The sequence below is a fragment of the Rhamphochromis sp. 'chilingali' genome, assembly GCF_963969265.1.
Source record: "Rhamphochromis sp. 'chilingali' genome assembly, chromosome: 6".
Classification (NCBI taxonomy): Eukaryota; Metazoa; Chordata; class Actinopteri; order Cichliformes; family Cichlidae; genus Rhamphochromis; species Rhamphochromis sp. 'chilingali'.
This window is the reverse complement of record NC_137933.1, coordinates 29440795-29461743: the sequence shown is the minus strand read 5'-3', so window position 1 is coordinate 29461743 and position 20949 is coordinate 29440795. Positions and strand designations below refer to the sequence as shown.

At 39.6% G+C, this 20949-nt stretch overlaps 1 protein-coding gene across 1 annotated transcript in view; it reads right to left on the bottom strand.

The window, feature by feature from the left end:
- mdga1 (MAM domain containing glycosylphosphatidylinositol anchor 1) overlaps positions 1–13747 on the bottom strand; it is a 218108-nt gene extending 204361 nt beyond the window's left edge. The window contains exons 1-2 of the mRNA XM_080885851.1: positions 13180–13747; positions 11942–12031 (exon numbers count right to left, since the gene is read on the bottom strand). Of these exons, the coding sequence (XP_080741977.1) occupies positions 11942–12008 (67 nt within the window). The 5' untranslated portion in view covers positions 12009–12031; positions 13180–13747. The remainder of the gene's footprint in view (positions 1–11941; positions 12032–13179) is intronic.
- Between the last annotated feature and the right edge of the window lie 7202 nt (positions 13748–20949).

The window sequence follows — 20949 nt, the reverse complement described above, 5'->3', positions numbered from 1 at the left end:
TTCTGCTCTTTGCCTGAGGGCTGCGTTGCTCAGTCTTTTTAAAATAGAAATAAAGGTGTTTATTGGATTCCAGTCAGCATATCACTATCACAGGGGGACGGGTGGAAATTCAGGATTCAGTAGGCTGGGAAAAAAATCCAAAATCTAAATCTTTATTTTAAAACAGCAAGTGGTCGTGCACAGGAAGGCAGGAACTGTGGCAAACAAACCAGATGTGGAGAATACAAACAGAAGTCCATGAAGCAGCCCAAAAGGTCAAAGAGGAGATCAGCTGCAGACATGGGAAAACAAGCAGTGCTTGAAAGGTTGACTAATCCAAGTTTAAAGGCAATCAGGCAAGTGGGAGATAGACAGCTGACACTATATTTGCATTGCAGAGCCTGACTGGGAGCAGGTGTGGAATATTTAACACAGGTGATCCTTGTCAAGGTTTACAGATTTAAGGAGACAAATACAGAACTTAAAAAAGTAAACCTTTTATCAAGTCAACGAGTGTAAATATTCCAGAGTACAAAATCCACGATACAAAGAGAGAGTACACTGGGGAGATGCCAGAACCATAAATACATTCAAAACTGATGGGGCATGACAAACAGGTGAAGAAGGCAACAAAGGTGAAAGTAATTAAAAAAAATACTGAAAGCAATCAGGGAATTGATGAAGGACATACACGAAGCAAAGGACACAAAATTTAAAGTAAAACAGGAAAATGACCCGAATAACCTGAATAAAAGACGTAAGATGTCAGGAACACAGATGGAGGCATGAACAGGGACACTAGTGAGACTATTATTAAAAAGCCAAAGACTACAAAGACTTATCACTAGAATAGAGAAAACACAAGAACCAAAGACTTAATACCATTGCAAGGAAACTAATTATAAAATAATAAGGTAGTCTGAAGCTACAAAGAAAACAAGAATTAAAAACTAGAACTAAACAAGCTAATCAGAAACCCAATCTCAAATGCATAACTAAGAAATATATTTGAGTGTCTTCACCACTTTTACTTTTGGACTCACTCCAAATCATTGCACTAACACCTCTGTGCTTCACTCTCAGACTATGTGGTATTCGGTTGTGGTATTCTTGGCCAGGTTCATCCCTGACATGCTGGACCACAGCTGAGCTGAACAATTTTATCTTTATCTCATTTAACCAAAGAATATCCCTCTAATAATCATCGGGATTCTTAAAAGTTCTTTAGAAAAGTTTAATCTTTCTATTTTGTGCCAAAGATTTCTTGGATGCTCACCATAGAGGTTGATGTTAAGCAATGTCGTCTACACTGTCTGAGCTGTTACAGAAACTCTGGTGACCCTTGAGCCAAGAGTGAAGCACTTGCCCTTCTAGCTAGACTATCCAAGTATCTCTGTCCATTGTGTCACTTTCAGAGATCTGCAGCTCTGAGCCTCCCATTTGACAACTGTCCTGTGTTCGGTTTTGTCTTTGCAAATTCTCACAATTAACCTTTTCATTGTTCAATGACTTCAAACCTTAACCAGAAATGTGGCTGAAAATTAACATGGTAAAATTGCTATCAAGCAGTAGAAGAATCTTCGGTGTTTTGACCTCCAGATGTTCGTTCCTCTAACGAAGCAATGTCACTTTGATTAAATTTTACATTAGACGTAACATGCTGCTTCATATAAATAAAAAATGACATTAACACTGATTGCGCTTCGTCCACACATGCTGTCTGCACTGCTGTTTCTGGTTTAATATAGCTGTTGCAGTGAACATGTCACATGTCGAGGTAGTGAAACCTGCCTCTGTAAGCTTAGCTGCATTTTCTGTTTTTTAAAAAAGATCTTTTTCAGTGCATTCTGTGAATCACATCAATTTGTTCCAGGGTTACAAATGCACTTACTGTTATAAATCAGGAAGGTCATCAATAATTTTTATTTCTCACGTCGTGCATCAGTAGTTCTTTCAACAATACTGACTTTTTCCCTTTATGTGTGAGTCTAAAAAAATAAATACATAAAAAAAAGTATATAAATACATTTAAATAATACATGCAACATTACACACTACACTGCAGTCTTACTTAACTGAATGTATGAACATGATATTTATATAGAATATATTCTGTTCCTTAAAAACCACAATGCAGTGCTCTCAAATAACACAGAGAGCATGTTGTAGTAAATCCAGCAACTGAAATGAGGCTCACTCTGCTATATTTAATGATGACTGACAGGGTACTTAACCTGTAAGAAAACTCACTCGGTGGGGCTGATAGTTAAAGTCAAGTTTAACTATCAGGGGCGATCGGGGCTCAAAGAGTTGGCAGTTTGTCTTGTAACCGGAAGGTTGCCGGTTCGAGCCCCAGCTCGTACAGTCTTGGTCGTTGTATCCTTGGGTAAGACACTTCACCTACTGCCTACTGGTGATGGCCAGAGGGGCCGATGGTGCGATATGGCAGCCTTGCTTCTGTCACTACAACTGTAGCTGCCTCCACCAGTGTGTGAATGTGAGAGTGAATGAATAGTGGAATTGTACAGCGCTTTGAGGGCCCCGAAAAGCGCTATATAAATGCAATCCATTGTTATTATTAAGTTAAAGAAAACATGAAAAGGATATATGAATCTTTTTTACACTTGTAACCTGTCTTCTTATTTCTTTTTATATCCTTTTTATGAAATAAAAGAAATTGAACCAGTTACATCCTCCAGTTTTTTGTTTGCTTAATTTCATAAACAGTTGGTTGGTGTAACAGGCTTACACCAACCAACCAAATCAAACCAGAGCACCTTTCCCTTTGTCCTCATTTCCTCAGGTTGCGGCTGTCTCCTTGCTCCCTAGTGTCAGCCGTCCACTGGCTTCCCAAAAGCCCGTCTGCAGCTTTCAATGACCGTGTGCGCTATGTCCTATATTTGCAGTAAGTGGAGAGGTGGGTGGATGCTTGCCACTGAATCAGTGGATGATGGTGAGAAGATGACAGGGCTTTGGAGGAGAGAGAGAGGCTGTGTATAAAGAAAGAGAAGGGTAGTGAAGGGAGGTGGGGGGGGGGGGGGGGTTTAGGAGAGTTTAAGGGTTGGATCCAGCGAAAGGACGTGGATGAAGAGAGGGAATTAGGATGGAAAGAGGATGGAAAGCTCAGACTGGATGCACTTTTATGACATGCTAAGGGTAGCTGTATGGATGGCTGGGAAGGAAAAGAGGATCAGTGTGAGGAGGGAAGGGAGGGAGGAAGGTGACAGGAACATCTTTTTTGACTGGTAAAAGTTTAGTAGATGGTTAAAGCCAGAATGAGGAAAGATGTGGCGGAGGAGGAGAGGGATCAGAATGTGTAGCTGCTGGCAGGTAAATTGCTACACTGAGAACATGGGGACTTTTCAAAATATCCGGCAGATTATACCCCATCTCCTCTGAGCCAGCTGAGATGCATGAGAAGAAAAAGATGTGAAAGTGTGAGAGCAGCAGGCTAAAATTTCAAACATTTAAAGTGCCGGAAAATTTGAGCAAAACCACCATGTGTATGGGAGGAGGAGGGGAATTTGCCACTGAGGGAGAACAAGTTTGAGACACTGACTGAGAACGAAAGAGGAAAAGGGAGAGGGCGAGATCTCCAAGCAGCACGCATCGCTGAATTATTGAGGCCTGACTTGTGTAGGAGCAAAAGATAGATTTCCAGTGTTGATCCCTTCTTGCTGTCAGAAAGTTTAGTTGGACACGACCAACTTGAGCAGCTGTGGTTGTTTTGTTGTTGTTTGGGGGTTTTGGCAGTCACTACAGGGAAAGGCAAAATCTATGTGGTAGGAACAACTTGAAACAATGTGGCAGAAAGTAGACTGTGTGCTTCCTGACACTCATTTATTTAAAACACATCTTTCTACCTCTAATTTATTTAGAGCATATATTTTTGCCACTCATTTATTTAGAACAAATCTGTATATACACGTGTGCTGAGGGCACCATCATAAATACAGATATGTAAAGTCCCCTAATTTGCTTTGTGTGAGTCAAAAAAAATGTGTCAGCTGTGTTGTTGACACCTGTAGCCTCCCATAGAGTATTCATTTACAGAGAGAATTCTTAAATCCAACCTAGTGTATTTTACAGAATTTTAGTTATTTGTCTTTATTTGTTTTTACTTGTACATGGCAATGTTTACCCAAGCGGCAATTTTATTTTTTAAGGACCTACAGCTTGGATGTCTCTCATCCATAGAGGCTCTGACATCTTTCATGTCTGGCATCAACAGGTTCCACTGTTTGAAAAAATACTTCTCAATCACCACCACAACTGTGAGCATGAAAAAACCATGTCTGTTCTTGTATAGAATGTCTAAAGAAAAAGGTGAATATAGCCACCATGACATCACCTTTCAGCTAATTAAGCCCTCTTTTGAAACCTTCAAGGTTCAAGGTTTTACCAAGGACAACGATCAAAGATCGACGAGTAGTCGAGACGTTTTCTTCTATATCTTTTTATACCTCTGACTTCCTATTGCAGGGGTCAGCAACCTTCAGCATAAAAAGAACAATTTATCCTCTTTTACCAAACAACAGAAGAAAAGGGATAGAATGAGTATAAAGTAAATAAATATACAAAAAGCTGATTTTTTCCCCCCTTTTGTTCAAAGCTTGTAGTCAATCATAGTTGAGGGGCTCTAAGAGCTCAAGAGCCACATGCACTTCTGTTGTGGCTTCACTTTCTAAGACCTGGAAACTGTATCCAATTTGTTTCATAGTCTTTTGTCTTTTATTGACTCTCTCCATTCTTCTGATGTGATTTAGCGCCACATCTGTGCAACCTGGTCCAAGAAATAGGGCCAGTTGTCAGACTGTAACAACTTACTGTCTTGGTAATGATAGTAGTAAATGCACGACTGCATTGTGCGAGTTTACTGAGAAGACAGTTTCATAAAGACAATGTGACAAAGGACATGTAAAAGTTATTAGCACACACATGAACAAATCAGTGTGTGAATGGATAAATATGTGAGTGAAGCAGTGAGGGTGGTGGTTAGGCCAACTAGCAGGTTGCCCTAGATTTATGACACCTGGCTCTTCATTTCCCAAATATGTACAACAGAGGTGACAATAGCCATGTGTACAACAAACATGCCTGCTTGAATTCTTTCTTCAGCATATGAGAAGTTTTGTAACCAACATTTGCATATTAATATATTCTGTATATTTCAATACATGATGAAAAAGATATCAGGGACCAAGCAGTATTCCAAGCAGAGTAACTTTATATGTGGGATTGTTGATGCCAATGTCTGTAGGATTAAAAAATTCAAACTTTTAAAAGTACCAGTGGTGGCAAGAAAAAATACTGTGGCTTGCATAATTTTCACAAGGACTGTCTGATATTTCTGAAAAAAATCCACTTAGAGAAGCTTGTATATAAATCTTGCAATATATGAGGAAACTATGCTAAGATTTACCAGCAAAAAGAATGAAGCTAAAGACAGAAATAAAGGCTGAAGATAAAGGAAAGCAGGGTGAAAGAGAAGTGAAGAAGAAAGCAAGTGACAGTGTGAGAGAAGTGCAAGAGGAGGCAGACGGTCTCTGATGTAAGCCATGTTCTCACCGCTGTTCACAACCGTCCTGTTGCCTTCATGAATAAGTTAGATGCCAAATGTTCCCTCCCTATCATGTCCATGCATGCAGGTGCACAATACAACTCACACATTAAAACACTATACCCCTTATTCTTCAACTTTCAAGTCCCCGTGCACACAAAAAACTAAAAAGACACCACCAGAGCACATCTGCACAACAACTTTGCTATTTTTTCTTTCGCCAAAATACGTTGAAATATAAAGATGCTCTGCTTTACTAAATTTCTGCACAAAGAAACATACAGAGACCCACACATATTCCCTCCTGGAGCCAGTAAGAGGTGCTTGATAATGTCTGACAGAGTGACAGGAGTACAGAGGCAGTACAGACGAGAAAAGTGAAGTTTCCCTGACAGTTTTTCCTGCCCACAGGGCACCTACGTCATCCTGTTACACTCTGGACATCTCTCATCCAAAGAGGTATGTGTGCTGGTGTGTGTAGTCCCATGTATTATTACCACGTATGTGACACTGACCAACATCCAAATGCAAAGACATGAAAATTGGTAGGAGTATGGTTCACCAGAAGGTAACATGTTTGTGCACATGCTTCTCTGTACATGCATGTGAAAATTGTATCTGCATGAATGATAACATAATCATCCAAGAGAGAGAGTTAAATACGAAGACAGGAAATAAGAACTACAAATGAACAGATTGAAGAAGGGTTGCGTAATGATCTTTGAGCAAGAATTATAAAGACTGTGACTGCGCTTCAACATAGAAACATGCTTCAGGAGCCTCCAGTGATTCTCAGCATTTTATTCTGCCTCATCAAACTTGTATATTTAATTTGTCCTGGCAAAAGAATTGATTCACTGATAGTGTTGGATTGACAAAAGAAAGTTGTTGTTTTTTTTACAGCAAATTTATGACAAAAGTAATCTCGAGCCACTTTACATGTATTCATTTATATGTATGATATAAACCCTGCAGTTTTAGAGGATGAACCCTAAGAAACAGACAGTTCCCTATGAGCCAGAATTTGGCATCAGTGGGGAGGAAGAACACTCTTTTAACATTAGGAGACCTCTGACGTGAGTCGTGCTGGTAGGGACAACGATCTGCTATGAAGAGAAGAAGGGACAGTATACAAACATTAATGGGATGCTGGAAGAAGACTATTCATATTAATCTTCTTATTCACTCTCCAATAAAGTGAACAAAAATGTCCATACAAGACCAGTTATACTGCCCACCGTGCTATGAAGTTGAATGCAGTTTCTTATTTCTTACTTTTTTGCTGTATTGATAAAAAAAAATCTAATAAGTAAATTAAGTTGGAGTATATATATATATATATATATATATATATATATATGTGTGTGTGTGTGTGTGTGTGTATTGTTGCCTATGTATTGCCACCATGCGCCACACTATCTAGAGCTACTTGAGCCCACCGCCAGCTCCAGGTCTAACTTATGGCAAGCATGGTGATAAATCAGTCCTCCAATGACATAGTGTGTCTTAGTGTGCTTATCCTTTAGCCCCCAGGTAGTGAGACTAGTGTAAACCAGAGTCAACATATCATTTTGGCCATAGGTCTGTGGTGTTGCAGCTGATCTCTAGGTTAATAGAAATGTTGTCAGGCTTTAATATCGAGTCAGCTATACAGCAAAATATGAAAGAGGAAAGGAGAGCAAGGAAGAGTGATCAAGGGAAAAAATGGTAAGAAAACTTAGTTGGGGAAGCATTGTAGTGTATCTATGAATGTCAGTAAAAAATGTAATTAAAATTAATATCTATCTATCTATCTATGCTTTTAAAAAGAGATTAAGTTATTGACTTTGAGCAGCACTCCAACAATTTCAAGGCCTTTGATTAAAAGTGATACAGACAGAAAGGCCACTTGGTAGCTATAGTTCATATTCATGTAAGAGGGTGCAATCTGTTAAGCAAAACATGGATAGTGTGTGTGTGTTTGCATTACTGATGTATTTATAATCATCTGTGTACACAGTCATGTTTTGGTGACCAACTCCCTTTTAGTGATGAAAAAACATGTCCTCAAAATTAAAAACTACAGGTTTTAAGATCGAGGTCAAAGTTCAAAGTGATTTTAAATTTAGGTTACATATGGGTAAGGTTTAGACTTGTGTTTTGATGCAAAACCTTGCCTGATTACATGTCTGCATGCGCCTCTGAATATTCGGTGCCTACATCTCTGCATGTCAAAAGAAAAAAGCAGGTAAGGATTAGGAGGGATGTAAAAGATTACTATCATCTCTTGCTTAACGTTTCAGTCTCTTCCAATCTCTGTCTCCTCTCCCCCTTCCCCTCCTCCTCCTCCACTGCCTCAGAGCCACCGATAAATTATGGATGCTTATTAGAAAAGGGCAATATTCAGCATTCAAAATAAACTCAGTCGCATGAGTCATGAAAGAGACACAAACAAAAAGTGCTGATGTGAGAAGAGGAAGAGTTAAAGTCACAGGGGAGCCAGTGGCCAGGTCACATAAACCTGCGGTGATCTATTTCATCTGTGTACCATCGGAAGATAATATACTGTAGATCTTCTGTGATATCACAAGACAGAAATACTCTATTAAAAGTAAAGCGTTTAAGTTTTTCATCCGAAAGTAGAAAAAAAACAGAAAATGATTATAAATTAAATAATAACTATTGTAAAAATGAAATCATTTAGAAAGCAGCAAGGTCTGTGTTAGTGTGGCTATATTATTTAGGATTTGGTCAATAATGTATTTTAATGTTTACATTACTTTAATATTGCAACTAGTAAAAATCAGGATGTATGTACTTGTTATACTGCTTAGCAAATGTCATCTTTTCTTTCTTAAATAAAAAAATGGTCACATTTTAAGTAATTTTAGATTTTGACATAAAGTGGTATAAAACAATACTTCTGTTTTTTGTTTGGTTCTTTAGCAGTGATGGATGTACTAAAGGTAGTTACTTTAGGTAACTAGAGTACTTGAGTAAATGTGTGTATTTAGTTTCCATCATAGACTGCAGTGAATAAAGTTCCAGATTAAAACATATACACAGAGACAGCAAATAAAAATGGGAAATGCAGCAAGCTTTTCATTCAACCTTAGGCAACATCTTCAAAGTTTTGTTACATCTGTGCACACTTTAAGCATATTAACTTAGTTTCTGCATTTCCTGTAGTGCTTTGTTCTGTGGCCAGTGGTGAGGCCTAATTTCCCCAGCTACTATACGAGTCTTGCTCAAATCTAAAAAAACAAAAGCACTGTTAAGCAAAATCACTGATTTAAGTTCATTAAATTTCCTGTTAACAAGCACATAATGAAGCATCACATTGCAGCCTAATGCAGTCTGGATTCCATCTACACCACCAGCTAATGGCTTTGTGTGACTTTGTCGAGCAATCAATAATTTGGTGTCTCTGTGAACTCTGTTATTTCACACAGCGTGATGTCATGCAGTACCACAACATGAAGAGACACTTTTCCTGGTACACTCTGTCTGTGTTGACTCTTCAGTTTAGAAGTCACATCCTGCCAAACTGCCTCGAAGTTTAATCCTTAAGTGCGTTAAGACTTGCCGCATGTGAATGCCACATCATGCTTGTAATGCCCTTGGATTACAGTATATCCAGATTAAATGAAACTTCAGAATCACTATGTATATATGCAGGAATGTTTGTGAGGAAATGCATATAAAAGGCTTATCCCCCAAGAGAAAACAGAGGAGAGAAGGAGAATGTTTGATAAATGAAAAAAAAGACGTACTATAAATGATCTGATTAAACTTGCATAACAAAGCTTGCTTAGCTGTGACAAAACATATGGTGTGAGGCTTTTTCTTTTTGCTATTAAATACACAATCACATTTTATTGGTGTACTTGTCTGTCCAATTCCAATTTGACGGACAGGTGTTACAAGCTTTTTGACAGACCTCACAGAAGTCCAATCAATACTACACTGCTGCAAGAAAAACAGTGACTGATCCTAAAGTCCCTGCTGAGCCAGCAAACTGTTGCAGTGGGATTGAGTGTGTCTTCTGCACAAGCATATCCCTCTCACACTTGCGCACACCAACACACCCAGAAGTTCACAGGATCACACTCTTCACACACTCGCATACACGAGCACAAACACCTGCATACACAGATTCACAAGCGTGAGCTGATAAAAACGCACACATCCAAAAACACCCCAGAGAAGGCTACAGTAAATGAACCTCACAGCCATCCAAAGCACTGACATCAATCAGGCACGCTTTCACCGTTTGGCTCCCGACGGACGGTGAGTCGCATCTGTCTGCTAGAGCAAGTGCTAAACAATTCCAAAGTGACAGAAACCATTTTATGCATATCTGCATATACAGCATGCCAAACTCGTTGGCACTCTTCCTGATCACCCCTACTTGTGCTATTTACTGCAATTGTGTAAATTGTGAAACCATTTGCGTTTTCTGAATGACTCTTTTTAGCGACGGTGATTTTCCTACATGAACACAGATACGCTCAGCTAAGCAACACCAACACACAATCCACCGGGATTGCTGGGCGTCTGAATAGTGGCCAGTACAATTCCCAAGAAAGCTGTGGGCCTTTTCTTCCCGCAGCGGTGCCTAAAAGGCTACTCTTGCACAAAAGACACATATTCTATAAAACTGGGAAGGAAGACTCTGATAAAAAAAAAACAACCAAACTAAACAGCGCTGGAGCCTCCACGCCTGCCAGTGACTGCATATCTGCTTCGACCCACTGCATATTTGTGACAGAGCCCATGAGGCTCAGATGTTTCATCAGACCCAGTACATCACCCTGAAGAGAACGCAAGACTGTTTTACACAGCTATGAAACAAAATAGATGAGAACAAGAATGCACAAGGGTGATTTTGAGATGTGAGCCTTTAACGGGACCGTGTAAGTAGAACAGAAGTACCTTCACAGGGAGACAAATGTTCAATTTTAAAAAAAAAATGGCAGCCAGCAATGAAAGCACACCTCAAGTTCTGAGTATCTTTTTGAACCATTTTGTTAGAAAAACATCTGCAGCATCCACAAATTTGATCTTTTAGAACATAATAGCATACTAATAACAATCCCAAGGTAAGGCGTACACCTGCGTTTAAAACATGAACTCGGAAAACTGTTTGTAATGGAACTAATAAGTGCACAGATGAGAGAAAATCTGAGAAAAAAAATAACTTCTGCACACTTCTGGTGATTTCAATCCATCGCCATTATTGTACATTTATAGGCTCTTACAAGAGCTGAGGGCTGACAAAATATAGATTTTGAAAGCAAAAATCTCAAGTATTTTATTTTAAAGTCAATGCAGTCTCTCAACTAGTGGTTCCAGTTGAAACGTTACAGTGGATACAATAAATCTGAGAATTGTCCGTGTAATTTGGATATAGTTTACACAGATGCTGACATGACAGCCGCAGTGCGAAGTATTGGAGCAGTACGAGTCTGATTAGGAAGGACTTTTATACAGGCCTATATGCTTCAGCAAATGACAGATTGTCAGCATTTCTCAGTGTGAAGGCAGGCTGCGGGATTGCTTATGACAACAGCACTCTGTGCTACAATGACTAAACAGACCCTGTTTTCAATGGCTGCCACATGCCTTCAAATGTCAAAATCAAAGTATCAAAGCTGACAGATCGGTTTGTGTGTTTTTCTTGCCCGAAGGGACAGGAGGATGCATAACTGGCCAGGCGCCTGTTGCTGAAGCAACTGAGCTTCTGTAATACAGTAAACTGCAGTCGCAAGAGGTGACAAATCTCAGCTTTATCCTAAAAAGCATAGAGCGATTGTCCTGTTTAACCTGCCTGACAAAGACGGACCGTATATCAGAGCGCTCTAACTCTGCCTGTGCTGCTCTCTCGTCTTTCTCGCTGTCGTTCAGAGTGCGGGTGCCTCTGTGTGGAGCTGATTCAGTATGTATGGGACAAAGTGTTAACTTAATTCAAGCCAAACTTTGCCCTTTTTTCATTTTTAATCATAAGCCTTGGACAACTTTAATCTCACTTTGTGTAATAAATCACCAACCTAATTTAGACTTTGTATAACACATGCGTTTGACCATGACGATTTTATTTTTTTCAGCCTAAAAATGGAATTAAATTGGATTTACAGTAGCTGGGTTTCCCTTCCACTACAGGGTTGGATGTTTTCCCAGCTTTCCTCTTTTGACTTCCAAGAAGTGAACTCTCCCTTTTAAGATAATTTGTTGTCCATCTCCCTCAGGCTTTTCTCAGGAGTGTTAAGACCAGTTATTGCAAGGCCTTGCTGAAACAAGAGCAATTTGGAGCTCATGACAAGCCTTCAATTACGCTCGTTGCTAGCAAGCTCACTCAGTCAGCATAATAAAGCATGTATTGATGTAATAACAGGAATACATAAGTAAATATAATGCCCTTACCGTAAACTCCTTGGCCCCAGGCAAGAGCATAAACACGAGACAATAACAATATCCAAAAAAGCCCCATGTTCAGCTCAGGTCCGTCATAACCTGAGAGAAAAAGACAAGGGTGAAAACAGAGGCACGGAATGGAACAGCCTGCAAACGTAACTATGGAGGATGGAAGAAACGACAACTGAGTGATTGTAATCAAAAAGGAGGGGAAAGATACTTTAAATTGCTTTGTTTTAGTGTTCAACTATGTCCCCTGCAACCCCATAAGCCGTGAAAATAATATTACAGAGCAATTTAGTTCCCACCGCGCAGCGAACCTCGCTTCATTCAACTTAAAGGGCAGGTAATTCAATCAATCGTGGATTATAGAAAGCTTACAAGCAGTCCAGTGTGATGAAGAATTGGAGATTGACAGGATTGTAGATGTCTGCTGTTTAGCGTGACTAAACTTCCTCTGTCCACCCCTCACTGAGGCACAGCGGCGGGCAGGTGTAGTCGGGAGCACAATAAGGTTTACACTGCAGTATTCATGGAGGATTTGCAACAACAAGTGGGGTCGCGGAGACTACTTTAGACCCCGAGACCCGCACATATTCCTTCAGATCAGTACAGTTGTTCCTACTCTGTCAGGTCGACGGTGATAGCAGAAATATGCACGTGTTACGTAATTTATTCTGATTTATTCTGATTTATTCCGATTCATTTTTATCATGCATGTGTATGTATTAATGGAAAGCTGTTTTCTTGTTGCACACTGGTGGTTCAAAACCTGTAGGACACCTGAAGACAAGGAATGAAATCCAGCTGAGTGAGGGAATAATGGACCCTCTTAGCTGACTCTTTTTCCCGAACACTGGGGTTTCCTCCGACGTCTAGAACGCACGTTTGTGAGAGGACTGCATTCACCGTTCGCATTATAAAGCGCGCTGTAATCAAAGTTTCTTTCTGCGATATAAGCAAGTGAATCCCTGGCATTAATGCTTTGACGGGCACGCATTGCCTATATTGCAAATAATTTAGCAATCCCAAAATCTGAGCGCGTGTAACTAATGATCGACTTTGATAATGTTGGGTACATTTGAAAATACTTCCAGCGTCAATTAAGCGCTGACAAACAGTCTATAAAACATTCTTTAAAAATGAGACAGACATAATGTGAAGGGAATAGATAAATGATGCCAATCTGACATATATTTTGTTCAAGTATTGCCAGTTCAGCGTTGGGGACAGTGTGCCATCTCTACCTTGTCTCCGAGGTGCCGTCCTTTGGGTCAGTCCGCTACCCAGTACTACGCGCCCTTCTCACGGCTCAGTAACGAGGATTCCTTCGCTCTCCGTTAGACCAACCTCGCTTAGTGTTTCACCACAGAAACAGCAGAAAAGTTTTATATCCTCCACCACTGCGCGTCCAGTAAGAGCTTTAGCTAAAATTCCCAGAGTGGAAATGTGGACTTTTTCGAGCTCCCAGATCTCTGAAAGAATCTCTTCGGGGTGTTAAACTTTTATTTTACGCACGGAGAAGTAGTCGACAGAACATCGCACCCTCTTCTCAAAAATGAAAATAAAACCTCTGTTCCTTTGAAAAACTCAGGCAAGGCTACTTGGGGGAAATCCTATACACTCGGACTGCCTTTTTGTGGATTATTTACTCTAAAAGGCGTGGTTGAAACGCCTTTACTTTCTCTCCCTCTTTGCTTCTGGCCGATGAAAGTCTATGAAGCCCCTTTAACGCAATCATGCGCTCTGAAAATGAGCTTCCCTCCGCTAGTTCAATCAGCGCTGTGTCTGTGGACTCCAAGTGATGCTGGCCAAGTGGAATATGTGCGCAGACTGAGAACGACCGCCCCTGTCTGTGTGTGAGAGAGAAAGGGAGAGCGAGAGGGATGGAGAGAAGAAGGGGAGGGAGGACAGAGGCTTACACATAGATGCTCTCAAGCCTCACAGCTTCCACACTGAACAGGTTGTCAAAAGAACGCCACTGCTCCCCTCTCCCACTCCCAGTCTCTCACTCGCTTTGGAATAGGTTTTCAACCCTTTGGTAGCAACAGGGTGTTTTTAACAGCAGGGGAACGCGCGTGTTTTCCTGTTTTTCTCTTGTCGACTCTTTCCTGGAGTTCGTCCACTGCTGGTACACGCAATCGTCGATGCCAATTACAGCTGAAGGGCGCCCAGAAAGTTATTTTTTCTTTTAGCATAATGGAGGAACCCCGAAAACAGCCATCCCTCTGCATGGACCAATTATTTATGACAGCATAAACAGACCCATTGTTATCCCCGCCCCCCCCCCCCAACTCGCCTAAGCACGCACATGGTGTCTCTCTCACACACAGATTTACAGTGCCCATCTCTCTCCCTCTCTCTCTCTCTCTCTCTCTCTCTCTCTCTCTCTCTCTCTCGGTCTTGTGGGTTCTCAGTGAAGCCACTGGAGGGCGTTTCAGCTCATCGCCACTGTTTGAACGTGCACGTGTGGCATGAGCGTCAGTTGTGCTTGTGCCCGTGTCTGTGTGTGTGCGTGGGGTCCGAAAACAACACGTGTTAAGGGCTCTTGAAGGCAATTTCTGGCCTTCCCACGAACAATGTTGGCTTATCACCAAGCAGCGCATCTGTCTCCACCTGGATTGAATAAAATAGACACTTAAAATATCGAACACACAGAGTAGAGGCGGCAATTCGTCACGAAAGCAAAGCAACAGCCATCTAATTTCTGTAACTGTATTTATGCAACAAAGCAACAACGTTGCAATTTCTTCTCATTTAAAAAATAAACTGTTTCACACAAAATGTGGGTGGTGGGTGGGTTTACCTTTTGGTGATTAATCAGGAAGAGTGGGTGATGAAAAGAAAAGGAAGGAACATGAAACTGCACCTTACACGAAGACAAGAAAAGCGTAGTTATTAGGTTTAGAGGGAACTGCGTGTGAGCTTAAATGCATAACGCGATATAATTCCTGGTAGAAATATATTAAGGCATCCAGTTTCCATTTTTCTGAGTCATTTATAATCAGAATCAGAATACTTTATTGATCCCTGGGGGAAATTATGTGACTAGCTTCGTTTATTCTAATAATTTTGCGTGTGACAGAGAAATAAATTCACACTTTAACCTTGAGGCTTTATGTTGTCTAACTGTTTTCTTAATATCTTCTTTAGTCTGCTTAATGGGAAAGATTTAGCAGTTTGAGAATATTGCTTAGGTTGTTAAGTTTATGGTGAATGTCATTAAATACAAAGCAGTTGTAAATCATTTTTGGAATTATCTTTGGATACAGTGCAACATTTTTCTCTCACAGACCATTTACCTCTCTCACACAAAATAGAAATACTGAGACTCTGTTTGTATTCCAATATTTCGTCTATCTTTATTGCATCTTATTGTTTTTAAAAACGTAATTTATTCACCTATTGTATTTCTGTCATGAAATATAAACATAGCTATTTGTTGCGTGATTTTTTCACTCAATTTTCTAAGCATCTTTATTATTCCCTATTTAGTTGCATCTGCTAGTGAATAATTTTCATGCAGTTATCAGTAAGTGTACACAGGGTGTAAAACAATATGTTATGCTAGTAGTTTGTGTTTTTGTCCAGCTAGTCCACAAACACAGCTGTGGATGATATGCTTTTCTCAAAGGCACATTGTTTGTCAAGTCCTTGTTTTTCATTTAACTTAGGAGTCCACATTGTTGCAAAACCAGCAGCGCTTCAGTCAAATGTCCTTTTGTCTAATGAGTGAAGGCTCAGAGTGAAAGGCCTTAAAACATCAGTTATCTTTGTTACTATACTTTGAATGGCTTATTCACAAAGTCTCTTTTTCTTCTGAGATGGACAATGTTGATTACTCCCACATCACAGTGTGAAATGTAATTGAAAATTCACAGACATTGCATTTGTACAGTGGAGGAAACACTAAAATGTTTTTGTTTGTTTGTTTTATTTAACTTCTTCAGGCTTTCAAGTGTTTTTCTATAGACTGTAAGTCTTAAATATAGTTGATTTTGGCAGCACAAAAACATATTTGGAATATAGTTTGAGTAAACCGATTAGGGTTTTTTTTTTCTAGCATAATTATAATACTGATCACTGGGAACAAAGTTGTGAGAAAAACAAACTTTTAACGTAAATTGTTTTCTGCCAAATATGGCAGTAACATTTGTACTCTTCAATCATTTCTGGGCAACAGTGAGCAGTGAACATTTGGGGGTTTTCATCTGACATTCCTAAACAGAATCAAGACACTCAGTAATTACTTTGCACTCTCAATTCAAATGAAACTTTTAATCAGAGCAAACAAAATCATGGGTTCTGGCGCAAGTATGTGTCTCTTTCCTTCCTTCCCTTCGTTTTTGCCCCTCATGTTGGGTTGGAGCCAACAGTCTTGGCATGTCTTGCTGAGAGCGCATCATTGCTGCTTAAGGCAATGAATCTCAAAAGACAACATGTTGTAGGAACAACCTTGGGTGGGAGCCCCACACACACACACACACACACACACACACACACACACACACACACACACACACACACACACACACACACACACACACACACAGAGTAAGTTTTCCATGATTTTAGAGGACTTTACATTGACATTTTCTGCTGAATTAGGTTGAGCACAAACACTATTTACCTACCTGCTAACTAACCTTGATTAACTTGATGCTCAGCCGCAGCTACCACTTGTATTAACCATTCATAACTCTTACATAAAGATAACCTTATTTTGTCTAAAACATGTATTCACTTAAAAACGGATGATTTTATGACTCCTTGTTTTTTGTCCTTTGCAACTAGGTCCTCTCAAAATAAACATATGCACATGCACACATTTGTCCCACCACATTTTTCATTTACTTGTTTTTGTCCGAGAAGGAAGGGTTATGAAATCATTGCAGGTGGTGAGTGAACCAACAAAGACATTAACTCAGACAACAACAAAATGCTACCACGCGTTCACAACAGGTACAATTCCTACAGTTTTGTTACTTGCATTCAAAGGCAAAATTATGGCTGTACTCTCCAATCAAAAATTATATAATAAAAAAAAACTAAGGTAGTGATAACCTGAGCTCTATGGCGTTAATCAAGAATCATGCAAAAGCATATATTACAACCTTTAAATTCCAGTCTAGTTTTTCAGTAATGGGGGGTGAATACTTCAAAGCTAAATGAACAACATGCACACCGAAATGCAGTTGAGTAAAAATTCTGGAAAAATGGAAGCTGTTTGCAAGCTGCAATTTCCCAGCTCCCACGGTTTTCTAAGTGCATCAAAGCCTTTCTTTTTTAATAACAAAATACCTTGCTTTCTGTAATGCTTTAAATATGTAGGTACAGCACACAAAATCCAGACCTTGCAGAATACTGAGGTCACAATTCTTCATTTAAAACGAGACATAGCAATTCTGTACTTCTGTTTAAAAAAAAAAAGGAAAATAAATAAAAAAGCATAAATAAACACATTCATTGCAAAAACTCTCAGTGGACCTTTGAAAGAAGTAAAAGGCTCACACACTGTTCTTTTTGTGAACAGAACTACAACTGGTAACATCTCAAGATGAATAAAATCCCCGTTGGTGCCTTAAAATGTAGCCTACTGTCTGCCAAAGCTTTTATTTTGGTACCACATCCGAACACCACAGACTGTAATGTGATCTGAGGTGCCTGGTTAAAATTTTTCTGGTATCATGCTCTGTAATTGATGTTCCCATCAGTGTAATTCAATCAGAGCTCAAAGTACTGTATATCAGCGCCAAGCACTTTCCCCACACAGAAACAGCTAAATGGACAGAAAAGATACACTTGAGACCAGTGATAATTTAATTGTGTGTTCAGTGTGTGTGTGAGTCTGTGTGTGCGCGTGCATGTGCCAGACACAATAGAGAAAAGAAAAGCAATATCACTCTGTTAAACTGAGATGTGATAACAGGCATCTCAACTTGACAATGCAACACATCATATAGAGAGGAAAGACATTCAGACTTCAGACATTATATATAAATATTTCTAAGTATATTTTTTAACAGTATATGTTTAGGTCAATGCAAAGAATTGTGTTTTTGAATTTCACCAAAAATATTTGTTTATATATATTAATATGGGCTTTAAGTCTTAACTTCAATTGGACAACTTGAATCACAATGTTCATATAATAATTACAGAATTACAGCCATTTTTTGAACTCTTTCACTATTATCAATTGATAAACATAGACCATTTCTTCATTATTTTTTCACAAAGGAACATTTAAAAGGTCTTGATGTAATTTCAGCTGTGGTATTTGCATTGGAAACCTGTTACTGTAAATCTGTGATATTCGGTAAAAGGAGCATTTAATGCAAGCAGGTAAATAAGTAAAGTTTATTTATTAAGCACAGGCAAACGGTCACAAAGCACTGTACACCAAAAGAGTAAAATAAATAAGTACATTAAGTGCCATAATAGCCGGTAAAAGGTCATCCTTAAGCCACATCAACAAAGAAATCTATTAGTGAGAAAGTGGGAAAGTTGGGAAGAGCCAAATAAACAAAATACAATATATTGAGAAAACCTTTTGGTGACGGTGAAAAACATTCCACAGTCCCAAAAATGGAAAGGCTGGAGAAGACTTTACAAAAAAAAGGGGGGGAAGAGAGCTTCAGAACAGTGAAACTAAGGTCAAGCTGTACCAGAATGACAGGAAGAAAAACGTGTGGAGAAAACTTAGAAGGGCTCATGGTCTGAAGCATACTACATCATCTTTAAAACTCAGTAGATGCATGGGCATGCGTAGCTTCCAGTGGCACTGGGTCACTGCAGTTTATTGATGATGTGACTGCAGACAAAAGCAGCTGGATGAATTCTTAAGAGGACAGAGCTACTTTTTGTGCTTGAATTCAGCCAGATGTAGCAGCGTATATTCAACAGTGGTTCATAGTACAGATGGGCAACAAGCAAAAAGATAATGTGAAAGCTTTCCCAGGTCAAGAAATTAAGTAAATAAACTTATATTAACCTTTTTATAGCAATAGAAAAAGGTGAACCATGCAATATTTTTATTTAAATGCTCATATCAAAGTTTAAGCTCATATTCTTTATATAACTAATTTTCATTTTCATAAAAAGCTGAATGTCAAAAGATAAAATTGACTAAACATATCCTGTAGAGCAGGGGTCAGCAACCTTTAACACCCAAAGAGCCATTTGGACCTGGTTTCCACGCAAAAGAAAACACTGGGAGCCGCAAATACTTTTTGAAATCTAAAATGAAGATAACGCTGTATATATTAATTTTTTTACCTTTATGCTTTGGTAAGTAAGTAAATAAAGTTTATTTATTAAGCGCTTTTCACAGACAGGCAGTCACAAAGCGCTGTACACAAAGATTAAAATAAACAATACAATCAATAGACATTATACACAATGTAAAAGATCAAATGTAAATAATGTAAAGAATATAAAATACGTAGATCAACAAAAGGCTTGTTTGAACAGAAAGGTTTTCAACTGCTTTTTAAAAGAATCCACAGAACAACTAAGGTGTGTTGCTTATGAAATCCATGAAGTGCTACAGAGAAAATTACATTTTATGTAACTAACACATTTTGAACTCCTAAAGAAATATAACAAAAGGAAAGACACCCAGCTGAACTAAAATGATCCATGTAGCAAACAAAAACTGCTGTGAGCCGCCACCCTCATATCGCCTTTGGGCTTTTGGAGCCTTGACCTGACTTTTAAAAAATTATTGGGAAAAAAGCACTATGCTGCTAAAAAAAAAAAAAAAAAAGATATTTGCAAAATTCTGCCTAAATATATATTTTACCTGGTTAATGTGTGTGGCGGGGCGTGGTCTGCAGCGCCGCTGCATGGGAGTCGGACGCACCTAACCAATATAACATCTCCACATTCACAAATATACATTTCTGACATTCAAAAACAAATCAGCGACCAATATAGCCACTTTTCTTTGCAAGGACACTCAAAAGCCTGCCATCCATGGATTCTGTCAGTGTTTTGATCTGTTCACCATCAACATTGCGTGCAGTAGCAACCACAGCCTCCCAGACACTGTTCAGAGAGGTGTACTGTTTTCCCTCCTTGTAAATCTCACATTTGATGATGGACCACAGGTTCTCAATGGGGTTCAGATCAGGTGAACAAGGAGGCCATGTCATTAGTTTTTCTTCTTTTATACCCTTTCTTGCCAGCCACGCTGTGGAGTACTTGGACGCGTGTGATGGAGCATTGTCCTGCATGAAAATCATGTTTTTCTTGAAGGATGCAGACTTCTTCCTGTACCACTGCTTGAAGAAGGTGTCTTCCAGAAACTGGCAGTAGGACTGGGAGTTGAGCTTGACTCCATCCTCAACCCGAAAAGGCCCCACAAGCTCATCTTTGATGATACCAGCCCAAACCAGTACTCCACCTCCACCTTGCTGGCGTCTGAGTCGGACTGGATCTCTCTGCCCTTTACCAATCCAGCCACGGGCCCATCCATCTGGCCCATCAAGACTCACTCTCATTTCATCAGTCCATAAAACCTTAGAAAATCAGTCTTGAGATAATTCTTGGCCCAGTCTTGACGTTTCAGCTTGTGTGTCTTGTTCAGTGGTGGTTGTCTTTCAGCCTTTCTTACCTTGGCCATGTCTCTGAGTATTGCACACCTTGTGCTTTTGGGCACTCCAGTGATGTTGCAGCTCTGAAATATGGCCAAACTGGTGGCAAGTGGCATCTTGGCAGCTGCACACTTGACTTTTCTCAGTTCATGGGCAGTTATTTGGCGCCTTGGTTTTTCCACACGCTTCTTGCGACCCTGTTGACTATTTTGAATGAAACGCTTGATTGTTCGATGATCACGCTTCAGAAGCTTTGCAATTTTGAGACTGCTGCATCCCTCTGCAAGATATCTCACTATTTTTGACTTTTCTGAGCCTGTCAAGTCCTTTTGACCCATTTTGCCAAAGGAAAGGACGTTGCCTAATAATTATGCACACCTGATATAGCGTGTTGATGTCATTAGACCACACCCCTTCTCA